Genomic DNA, 11,966 nt, shown 5'->3' with positions numbered 1-11,966 from the left:
CCACCATCGGCCACCACCACCTGGCGGCAAGGTAGTTTTTTAATAGTAGGAGATCAGAGGCACAGCGTGGGCTACAGCAGCACCATATGCAGAGGGCAGCAGGAGGCAACGTGGAAGCTGGGAATGGATGGAAGTGAGATTCTGAGGGCCCTTCCAGAGAGGAACTTCTGCCCTCTGGGGCTCTCCTATTGGCCCTCAGGAAGGGTGTGGTAAGCTAACCCAGAAAGTGCCTGTTTCCTCAGAACCATCTGGTGACCTTCTCTGACTGACCATGGCCCTAACATCCCTGGGCCAGGACCCCTGGAGTCTCCTGGGTGTTTTTTTCTTCCAACTGTTTCTGCTGCCATCACTGCCATCTGCTTCTGGGACTGGTGGGCAGGGGCCCATGCCCAGAGTCAAGTACCATGCAGGTAAGTGTATGGTACCTGGGAGGCATGGATGGCACTGTAGAGATGAAGGAGCTGAGGAAGGAGAAGGGTGTGCCAGAGGGGACGAAATGGAATGGAGAAACAGAGATGCCAGGGAGCCTTGGAGGGGCTGGGAGAAGGGGAGGTCACGAGGTACAAGTTGATCTGTAAGGGAAAGAAGGGTCACTGTTGCCCTTCTTTGCCAAGTCAGTGATTTTTCTTTCCCTCAAATGTTACTGTCACTAAGCAAGGAACCTTAAATTCCTGACTGCTTTTACACCCCCAGAAGCCCTAATGCCAAAGCTCATGCTAGATTGTCTGAGGATATGGAGAGCCCAAGCCCAACTGCAGAGGTCACACCAGGCCAGATCCTGTCCAGTAGAATGGGTATCAGGGGAAGGGATCCTAGCAGCTCATCCAGCCTCAGTGGTTTCCTGATGAGGCTGATGAAGTTGTTGGGTTTCTGACACCTTTAGTTCCAGGAAATACCCAAGGGGAAGTGCCATACACACACACACACACACACACACACACACACACACACACACCCATGCACGCAGAAGTAAGGCAGTTCTGTTCATGGCTGTAGCTTAGCATCCTTCTGAGGCAAAATGGTAAAGGAGATGTACCAGTTAGTGGAAAGAGAGGCATCTCTGGGTGGGATGGGAGTACAGGCACAAACAAGCCTGCATTTCAAGGGGACGTACAATGAGCCCTCTTCAGAGTTCAGGGGAGGCCAACCTATGCAGTATCTTTTCCATTTTGTCTTTGGATTCCTCTTGGTCCCCAGACTTCCTGAGGCCAAAACAGTAACAATCAGACTGTCCTCTGACTAAAAGCAAAAGTCCAAATGTGCTCAGGAGAGAGCATCTGAAGTGCTCCTTCCCCCTTGCTGATGTGCCAGTGTGTCAGGAGCCCACACACTCACGTGTGTGTGTGTGTGTGTGTGTGTGTGTGTGTGTGTGTGTATGCACAGACACCACCACGATAGGTAGTGAACATGCCCTACTAACCAACATATTCAGCCTGTCCAGGTGGCACCCAGGCATGGCCACACTGGTGGGGCTCAGAAATAGAGAGGAAGCAGTCTTTTCTGCTGCAGCATTGCTACTGATGGGCAACTCCTGTAACAGAGTGAGGGGAGGAAACAGAGGAAATGGGGGTGGCAGAAATCTGTAACTATGACAAATCTTGAGGCAGATGACAGCTATCTCTGCTGCTTGTGGTTGAGAACCCCTTCCTGTGCCTAACTGACAGCTCTTCCCTCTCCTATCCTACCTCCCTGCATCCCCCCAGACCTGAGAATACATCTTCTGTTTTTGTTTTTATATTTTTGGTTTTTCGAGACAGGGTTTCTCTGTGTAGCCCTGGCTGTCCTGGAACTCATTCTGTAGACCAGGCTGGCCTCGAACTCAGAAATCCATCCACCCGCCTCTGCCTCCCAAGTGCTGGGATTAAAGGCGTGCGCTGCTGCTGCCGCCACCACCACCACCCAGCGAGAATACATCTTCTAACCTCACTTCACTTTGTCTTGAGCAGGCTTTTCCCCCCCAATGTCCCCCAACCATACCCAAGCTATCACTACCCTGTCTTTGGCACTTTTCTCTTCTGGGGAATCAACACACAAAGTTCAGATGCCATGCTATTGGGGTGCAGGGAATGGGGAGGGGGGCTGCCAGTGAAGAGGGGGAAGCTGCTGAGGCCTGCCACCCCTCCCCCGCCTTTGCCTCAGGCATCAGCTCATCCTCTCCTTGTCACTGCCTCCCAACAGGAGATGGGCACAGGGCCCTCAGCTTCTTCCAACAAAAAGGCCTCCGAGACTTCGACACGCTGCTCCTGAGTGATGATGGCAACACTCTCTATGTGGGGGCTCGAGAGGCCATCCTGGCCTTGAATATCCAGAACCCAGGAGTCCCGAGGCTGAAGAACATGGTGAGGAGGCCAGGGACTAGGGTCCAGGACAGCAGCTTCCCTGGACCAGTTCTGCTTCCATATGAGCAGCCACCTGCCACTCTGAATCAGCAGTGACAGAAGGGGGACATGTTGCTGTGGCCTCACAGTAACTTCAGCCACTCAAATGGCTGATACGGAGATCACTGGCATAGGAAATTTAAAACATTGACTCAAATCAGTGACTCAAATAATTTGATGTGCACCTACGAGAGAGAGAGAGAGAGAGAGAGAGAGAGAGAGAGAGAGAGAGAGAGAGAGGGAGAGAGAGAGAGAGAGAGAGAGAGAGGGAGGGAGGAATCCCAGATTCTTCTTGTGCTGTCCTTGCCCTAATGGCAGCGATGGGAGGGGAGGGGGAGGCCGTGCGGAAGGAAGAAGGCACATAGAATGGCTCCTCCTCAGTGTGTGGTCTCTTGACCTCCTGCACATGTGGGGTATAGGTAAAATTCCAGAGTCTTGGACCAGGAGCATCATTCGCAGAGTATTTCATCTAGAGTGCTGGAGAGCCTAAATCTGATATCTGCACCAGTCCTCTGTGAGGGGTTGACAGGCTCCCCCAGGGAATGTGTGGTTTATAACCACTGCTGTGAGTGCCAGGCACTTACACATGCATTCTGGCTGTAACCACCAAGTAGGCTGTGAAATGGAGCCAGCCTGCACAGTCAGTTGGTGGCCAAGCCTAAATTTGAACTCAGACCTGTCTGATTCTACCCCAGAGCCATGTCCTGATGAATCCTAATACTATAGAAGTTATAGGCCTGATCAAATTGGCATATGACCACCTGCCAGAACATCACTAAGCCCTTACTGGTGGCTTTATATCAGAGCTTGGGTGTGCGGGGGAACAGGGGGTGGTGGTGGCTTACAGAAAAACCAAAGAGCTCCTTTTCTTTCATCTACCCCTTTCAACTCTCCACTTTAGATACCCTGGCCAGCCAGTGAGAAGAAAAAGACCGAATGTGCCTTTAAGAAGAAGAGCAATGAGGTAAACGCAGGTGGGGGCAGAGGGTGGGCGACAGAACTCTGGTCTACAGAGGCCATCTCTGGTGACCTCAGGGGTGGGCACAGGAGGACTTGTTCTTGTGATTATCCAGTGGATCATGTTCTGTCAAGTTTCTTGATCTCAACCCTCCTCTCCACTGGGGGAGGGGGAGTATCCTCTAAGACCCCAGGAGGCGGGTAATTGGCCTGACAGCCTGATTTCTCTGCTTCTCCCTAGACACAGTGTTTCAACTTCATTCGAGTTCTGGTCTCTTACAATGCCACTCACCTCTATGCCTGTGGGACCTTTGCCTTCAGCCCTGCTTGTACCTTCATTGTGAGTTGTCAGACACCGCACTTGCTCATAAACACCCCCCACACCTCTCTTTACACCCATCCCAGCCTGTCCTCCGTAGCTTTGGGAATCTCTGGTCCCTGAGGACCCTCGTAAGATTCCTAGCCCCAGACCAATTTCCCTCTCTATCCCCTTTTACTTCCTCATGCTCCTCATCTCTCAGACGTGCGACCCTGGCATTCTGGGCTCCCAGCCTCTCCCCTCCTCTAGGAACTCCAAGATTCCCTCCTGTTGCCCATCTTGATAGACAAGGTCATGGATGGGAAGGGCCAAAGCCCCTTTGACCCTGCTCACAAGCACACAGCTGTCTTGGTTGGTGAGTGTTGGGCATTCCAGGCCATCTAGAAACTTGCCTTTCCTAGCAACTCTGGGTAGAGTGAGAGATGATAGATTTCCAAAGAAAGGGGCAGAGCAAACCAGGAGCCTCCGGGGGCAGGATCGGAGGGAGAGCCAGGCAGCCCAGCCACCACTATCCCTTCAGAAACCATCCCCAAAGATGTGCAAGGAAATCCATGTGGGTAGATATAAGGCATAATGGCCTAGTATGGCACTAGATGAGCCCCGAGGTTCGGCCACTTGTTTAACCACTCTCCATGGCGGATGACTTCCCTGAATGGCCTATCCATGGAGCTGGGTACTAAGGCAGCTATGACAAAGAAGTCCTGTGCGTCTGCCTGTACACGGGCCATCACAGACCTCCCACTCTGGTTTCTTAGGAGGAGAGGGCTGTTGCTTTTTGAGCAGACTTAAAATAATGAGCAGGGCCCAGGGTGTGTGAGCACAAGACAGTCATTTCTCTGGATTGGTGTTTGAGTAAGGACCAGAAAAGGGCTAGCAAGTGCTCAATGCAGAAGACTACGTAGGCCATTGCCTGCGGGCAGAGGGATCTAAGAAGGGTGCCTGGCATGGGGATGGGGGTGGGGGTGGGGCAGTAGGAGCTCTGCTTTCAGGTTCTGTAAGAGGGTACAGAATAGAAGGAAGGCATGTCTGAGGAGGGCAGGCAGCCTTCCCCTGATATTTGCTTCTTCTCCCTCGCCCTGGTCTTAGATGGAATGCTTTATTCTGGCACCATGAACAACTTCCTGGGCAGCGAGCCCATCCTGATGCGGACACTGGGATCCCAGCCTGTTCTCAAGACTGACATCTTCCTACGCTGGCTGCACGGTAAGTCCCTGACTCCCAGTCAACACGCGTTTGGGCCCCTTTCCTGACCCTAGGTTTGGGATTTGTTTTCATTCACTCATCTTTCCTTTGGGGGAAAAAATGAATTAAAGTACTCCAGCTGGCTGGGTTGGTCCATACCACCCAACATTCGGGAGGCAGAGGCATCATCAGGTGGATCTCTGTAAAGGGAGACCAGCCTGGTTTACACAGTGAGTTTCAGGCCAGTCAGAGCTATAGTAAGATCCTGCCTCAAAAAGGAAAAAAAAAATACACACACACACACACACACACACACACACACACACACACATACATATATACATATTTATGTCTCAGTAGGCCATAGGATGGGAGACAACTTCTGCCCTGGCCCTTGGAATCCACCCCAGTATCACCAAGGGAACCTTGAGCATCCGGATGCTCAGTCCCCTAAGCCTGTCTGTCCTGCCCCCACAGCGGACGCCTCCTTCGTGGCAGCCATTCCATCCACCCAGGTCGTTTATTTCTTCTTTGAGGAGACGGCCATCGAGTTTGACTTCTTTGAGGAGCTGTACATATCCAGGGTGGCTCAAGTCTGCAAGGTCTGCCCTCATGCCCCAGCCCCCGGTCTGGAGGAGGGCTGGCTGCTTGGGAGCCAATGGGAATGAGGGAGAGGTGGGTTGGGCGGGTTCACTCGCAAGGAGGCCTTGACTCCACCGTTTCCCCTAGAACGACGTAGGCGGTGAAAAGCTGCTGCAGAAGAAGTGGACCACCTTCTTGAAAGCCCAGTTGCTCTGTGCTCAGCCAGGGCAGCTGCCATTCAACATCATCCGCCACGCGGTCCTGCTGCCCGCCGATTCTTCCAATGTTCCCCGCATCTACGCAGTCTTTACCTCCCAGTGGTGAGCAGCCAGGCAGGGAAAAGAAGGGCTGCATCCCAGGAAGGCGGGAACGGATAGAGCCTACTTTAAATTCTGCGCTTTACATAGGAAGGCATTTGAGCATAACCAGACCCCCAGGAACCGTACTGTCTCTTACGCGTAGGGAAGAAACAAAGCTCAGAGACTAGCTTCATTCTGTCTGGAAGGAAGCTTACAGAAGGCAGACACTAAAATTCAGCAAAATACCTAGCATCGTGGTGCACACCTGTGCTCTCAGCACTTGGAAGGTGGAGGCAAGAAGCTAAGGAATTGGAGGCGAGTCTGGGCTACACAGAGAGAGCTTGTCTCAAACAAAACAAAAAAACATCGATAAAACAAAGTTAGGCATGGTGATGAGGAAGGAAGATCTGGAGTTCAAGGACTAATGTCTCAAAAATAAACAAGGGCTGGGGTGTAGCTCAGTTGGTAGAGCACTTGCCTAGCATGTACAGAGCCCTGGGTTTGATCCCCAGCACCACCTAAGTCAGGGATGGTAGTGCATGAGAAGAAAAGACAGGAGGCCATTCTCAGCTCCATACTGAGGAGAGCCTCAGGTACTGGGGACTGTCGGGTTTTTTGTTTGTTTGTTTTTGTTTTTTGTTTTTTGTTTTTGAGACAGGGTTCCTCTGTATAGCCTTGGCTATCCTGGAACTCAAAATCTGCCTTCCTCTGCCTCCCAAGTGCTGGGATTAAAGGCATGCGCCACTACTGCCTGGCTTTTTGGAGATTGTTTTAAGACAAACAAACAAGACCCATCAACTAGGTTAGGAAATGGAAATAAAAGAAAATTACCAGAAACGTAGGGAGAAGGTCTGTAGAGCTCACATGCTATTGTAAAACGAGACACAGGGCTGGAGAGATGGCTCAGCGGTTAAGCGCACTGACTGCTCTTCCAGAGGTCGTGAGTTCTATCCCACCACCCACATGATGGCTCACAACCATCTATAATGGGATCCGATGCCCTCTTCTGATATGTCTGAGGGCAGCTACAGTGTACTCATATACATAAAATAAATAATTTTTAAAAAAAAGAAAAAGAGAAAAAGTAAAACTAGACACAAATTTAGCAATGGCCGTAGGTTACTGATATGATTGAGAAAACAGGAAGGACTTGTTCAGAGACCCAGAAAGGCCCAAAGGTTCTACAGCCATGGTCTGGCATCACAGTGTTTAGACATCGGCCAACAATGTATCAGGAAGCAAAGTTTCTGGTGTTCGGGGTCTGTCATCAGTGAGATGCAGAACTGGGAACCCAGTCAGGGTGTTGAGGAGACTGTGAGAAGACATATTGGTTTGACACAGACCAGCAAAAGAGACAAAGCTGTGGCTCATTCTCTGAGGACCACGAAGCCGGTTCAACCACTCTTCCTGTGGGCACAGCCCAGTCTAGGCAGGATAGGCAGGGGCCACCCCAGGGCCTACCTATGTCCCAATTAATCCTCATTAGGAGCAATCATATTTCAGATCCTGCGATGGGCTTCTAGCCAGGCCTTAGGCCAGTGTTGGGGAACGCTATGGGGCTCTCAGGTCCTTATCACCATAAACAAGGGAAAAAGAAGCCTCCAGAGGTTGGCCTGGCCCCTACCCTCCAGGCCTGCTGGGATTCCACTGGGGCTGGAGAGGCAGTGACTGTGAAGCCAAGGGAACCACAGTGAATGCCTTCTCTGGCTGTCTTCAGGCAGGTTGGCGGGACCAGGAGCTCAGCAGTCTGTGCCTTCTCTCTCACGGACATCGAGAGAGTCTTTAAAGGGAAGTACAAGGAACTGAACAAGGAGACCTCCCGCTGGACCACTTACAGGGGCTCAGAGGTCAACCCGAGGCCAGGCAGCGTGAGTACCACCCACTCTTCCCAGCACCATCATGGCGTGGTAAATGCCCACACACCTGGCCCAGCTGCTCATATGCCGCAGATGTCTGATACCACCCTATGTCCAGAACAGTTGCCAGGACCACCTCTTTCTCACTGCTAAGTGAGCACCAAATACCTGGCTTGATCACCAAAGAATTAGGAGTACTTGGGCTGGGTGCCAAGCACAGTTTTTGGGCAGCTTCACCACCATTTCAGTTATTTTTCAGGCAGGACCTCATGTAACCCAGGCTGGCCTTGAACTCCTGGTTACCCTGCCTCCACCTCCCAAATGGTTGGATTTCAGGCATGTGCCACCATGCACATTTTCGAGTGACTTTTTTTTTTTAAATCTGAATTATCAGCTGGGCGGTGGTGGCGCATGCCTTTAATCCCAGCACTTGGGAGGCAGAGGCGGGTGGATTTCTGAGTTCGAGGCCAGCCTGGTCTACAGAGTGAGTACCAGAACAGCCAGGGCTACACAGAGAAACCCTGTCTCGAAAAAAATATCTGAATTATCTGTACATGTAATTGAAAGAAATCAAATAGGCTGAGCACAATGGCCCCTGTCTATAATCCCAGCAGTCAGGAGGATTTGGGGTGGGGGATGGGGGGGTAGAGCATCAGTGCACACTCAAGGCAAGCTCGGGATCAGAGACACCTACAGGACTGGTGCTGAAGCCCCACTCCCATCCAAGGCTGGCCTCAAACTCACCTCCTACCTCTGTCCCAAGGATGGGATCACAGTGTGTGCCGCCTCTCCCAGCTCCCTCTGGCATAAATATCTCTCTCCAAACTTATGCCTACTCTCACAACATCGGTAGCTTGAAGTCGGTTTCAAAGGCAGCATGCATCTCGGAAATTAGCAAATTATGCCAATCAGCTTTCTGTTCCCTCCCTTCCCCTATGTACTATTTCTAACCTCTGTGTGAGCATTAAAAGGTAGCTTTTTTTTTTTTTTTGAGTTGTGGGAATCAAACCCAGGATCTCGCATGTACCCCAGCAAGTTTTCTTTCTTTCTTTTTGTATTTTTCGAGACAGGGTTTCTCTGTGTAGCCCTGGCTGTCCTGGAACTCACTCTGTAGACCAGGCTGGCCTCAAACTCAGAAATCCACCTGCCTCTGCCTCCCAAGTGCTGGGATTAAAGGCGTGGGCCACCACTGCCCGGCCTCAGCAAGTTTTCTAACACTATGCCATGGTCCCCACCCCTAGGAATTTTCCAGATATAATTTTTATTTGTTTATTGTCTGTGAATGTGTGTGGGTGCACGGGTAAAGGTGAGCGGACAATTTTGGGGAGTTGGCTCCCTTCTACCATCGTCCGATTACCTCCAGAGCCATCTCATCAGCCCCTGTCACTCTAATTTTGGCAGGATTACTATATATGACTCATTCACAGCTGAGCCAGGTAGTAAGTAAGCCATGATTGATTAACTTTCCTTTTTATAGACCTTTTGTTTTCCTGGGGTGAGTTGTTATCCTGATTTTTTTTTTTTTTTTTTTTTTTTTTTTTTTTTTTGCTTGCTTTTTCCAAGCTCTCATATTCCTTTCAACTTCTTGCTGAATCTCCTGGAGTTAGACCATTGGCTTCTTAAACAGTTTTAGTTTCCAGGAAAGCCTCCGATAGGCTGCATCCCAGATGGCTGACCTCTGAGTCCCTTCCTCCCTTGGCCACTCTCCAATGGCATAGCTTCTGTGTCTGGCATACATTCCGTGGCTTCATCTTTCTTCCTTCTCTCTTTCGAGACAGGGCTCTATGGTGACCCTGAACTCTATGAAGTTGAAGGTAACTTCGAATTTCTGATCCTCCTGCCTCCGTCATGAGTACCGGAAGTATAAGCATATACCATCGTGCCCAGTGTGTCTGGCATTGAGGGTTGCAGCTATGGCTTCTTCCTGCATGCTGGGCAGCCATTCTACTGACAGAGCTGTTCTCAGCACTCTGCCTCACCGTAAACTACCTCATTTTTAGTAGTTGGCTATCCTCTATAGAGTCCTGATAAAATAAAGATATGGGCAGGTAAAATTTTGGAGATGTTGAATGCAGAAACCACCTTCATCCCACTCTTGCGATTGATGGTTTGGCAAGGAATGTGTAGTTAAAGAGCTGAAACCATTTCCTGCAGACTTTGCCAGGCTCACTCTGTTACCTGTTTTGGAGATTTCCTAAGCTGTTTGGACACCTAACCTTTTCCCTCGCTGGACTCTTTTAATGTTTAAATTTACGTTTTCCTTTGATTGTTTTGCGTGGGGGGCTCAGAGAACAGCCTACAGAAGTCACTTCTCTTTCCATTAGGGATAGAGTGCCGGCCATCGGCCTCACCTTTACCTGCTGAGCCGCCACCTGGCCAGTCCTCGGTGCTCACTTATTCCACACTGAGCTCGCACAGTCTCGGTGCTGAATTGGGTGCCCAGTGGACCACTTTAGCCTGGACATTTTGTTTATTTTCTTCGCTTTTAAGAGCTTTTCTTGTGCTCCGTGTCTTGGTCACTGTTCTACTGCTATGAGGAGACATCATGGCCAAGGCAGCTTATAAAAGAAAGCATTTAATTGGGAGCTTGCTACAGCTTCAGAGGGTGAGTTCATGAGCATCATGGTTGGAAGCATGGGAGTAGGCAGGCACAGTGCTGGTACAGCTTTTGAGAGCTTTATATCTGATCTGTAGGCAGGAGGTAAAGAGCCACTGGGCCTGGCATGGGCTTTTGAAACCTCAAAGGCCACCTCAAGTGACACACCTCTTTTATCAAGTCACACCTCCTAGTCCTAAGCAGTTCACAAGTGTAGGGCAGGCAGAGCCAGGCATTCAAACATGGAGCCTGTGGGAGCCATTCTCCTTTGAGGACTCCCACACATGGGTAGAGCTCAGTGGTAGAGTACTAGCCTAGCCTTCAGAAGGCCTTGGGTTCCATTACCAAAACTTCAGAGCAGAAAAGTTTTCTTGCACTGTTTCTCCTTATGTCGTTTTCATCTGACAAATACTTTGCATGGGTTGCTGTGGGATGCAGGTGCGATGGAGTCAGAACACAAGCCCCCCCCCCCAATTCTTATTCTTGAAAAAGACTGACTTACTTTTATTTCACGTGTATGAGTGTTTTGTCTGCGTGTATGTATGTGTAGCATGTGTGGTGCTCGGTGCTTGAGGAAGTCAGAAATGGGCACTGGGTGCCCTGCACTGGAGTTGTAGATACTGCGAGCCACCATGTGGGTGCTGGATACTGAACAGGTCCTCTGCGAGATAACTAAGTTCTTTTCAGTGCTGAGCCATCTGTCCTATTTTAATTTAGTCTTTTGAAAGAGGCTTCGCTGTGTAACTTAGCCTGGCTTCAAAATTGTAATTCTCTGGCCTCTCTCTTTTAAGTGCTGTGAAGAACAGATATGTGCCCCTGCTCACAGCTCAAAACATCTAAGATACTGTAAAGCAGTATTTCTCAACCTACAGGTCGCAACCCCGTTGTAGGGGAGGGGTCGAATGACCCTTTCACAGGGGTCACCTAAGGTGATTGGGAAACACAGATCTTTATGATTCATAACAGTAGCAAAACTACAGTTATGAAGCAGCAGTGAATTTTATGGTTGGGGGTCACCACAACATGAGGAACTGTATATTAAAGAGTCACAGCCTTAGGAAGGTTGAGAACCACTGTCATAAAGGGTTTTTTGCTGTGTGCATACATGTCTGTATGTGTACATGTATATGCGTGTGTGCATGTATGCGTGTGTGTGCATGTGTGTATTGTGTGCATGTGTGCTGTATGCATGTGTATGTACACGTGTGGGTACATGTGTGTGCATGTGTGTCGTGTGTATGTATGTACATGTATGTGCATGCGTGTATTATATGCATGTGTGTTCATGTGTGTATGCATGTGTACATGTGTGCATGTGTGCATGTGTGTGTGCATGCATGTTATAGGCTAGAGGTTGATAGTGTTTCCCCATCTTTACTCTTTCTTTTACTCTGTTGCCCCCTGGCTGGCCTGGGACTCATTATTAGATCAGGTTGACTTTTATTTCACAGAGATCTGCCTGCCTCTGCCTCCTACATGCTGGATCCACAATGCCCAGTTTTTCATCTTGTTTTTTGAGAACAATCTCTCACTGAACCTGGACTTTGTTGATTGTCTAGACCAGCTGGCCAGCAAGCCCTAGAGAGCCTCTCCTCTCCACTCCTAGCACTGGGAATGTAGACACTCATGCACTTGCCTTTTATGGGGTTGCCGGGGACCCAAACTCAGGTCCTTATGTGTATATATTCCCCCAGCCTCCCCATACATTTCCCCAGCTTCCCCATACACTTCCCAGCCTCCCCATACATCCCCCCAGCCTCCCCATACATTCCCCCAGCTTCCCCATAAATTTCCCCA

General features: G+C 50.0%; 1 protein-coding gene across 7 annotated transcripts in view; it reads left to right on the top strand.

Annotated features, from left to right (window-relative positions):
• Positions 1-11,966, top strand: part of Sema4a (semaphorin 4A) — a 24,306-nt gene that overhangs the window by 4,454 nt on the left and 7,886 nt on the right. For 6 of the 7 annotated variants that reach the window (XM_031374386.1, XM_031374391.1, XM_031374387.1 and 3 more), the window contains 9 exons: positions 243-410; positions 2,179-2,339; positions 3,280-3,342; positions 3,577-3,675; positions 3,904-4,009; positions 4,741-4,857; positions 5,314-5,438; positions 5,566-5,738; positions 7,435-7,585. In XM_031374386.1, the coding sequence (XP_031230246.1) occupies positions 272-410; positions 2,179-2,339; positions 3,280-3,342; positions 3,577-3,675; positions 3,904-4,009; positions 4,741-4,857; positions 5,314-5,438; positions 5,566-5,738; positions 7,435-7,585 (1,134 nt within the window). In that variant the 5' untranslated portion in view covers positions 243-271. Of the gene's footprint in view, positions 1-242; positions 411-2,178; positions 2,340-3,279; positions 3,343-3,576; positions 3,676-3,856; positions 4,010-4,740; positions 4,858-5,313; positions 5,439-5,565; positions 5,739-7,434; positions 7,586-11,966 lie in introns of all 7 variants that reach the window. The other variant, XM_031374392.1, reaches the window with a different exon arrangement.

Source organism: Mastomys coucha, unplaced genomic scaffold, assembly GCF_008632895.1.
Source record: "Mastomys coucha isolate ucsf_1 unplaced genomic scaffold, UCSF_Mcou_1 pScaffold16, whole genome shotgun sequence".
Taxonomy (NCBI): domain Eukaryota; kingdom Metazoa; phylum Chordata; class Mammalia; order Rodentia; family Muridae; genus Mastomys; species Mastomys coucha.
Note: the sequence above shows the minus strand (reverse complement) of the source record. Positions and strands in the feature narration are given on the sequence as shown.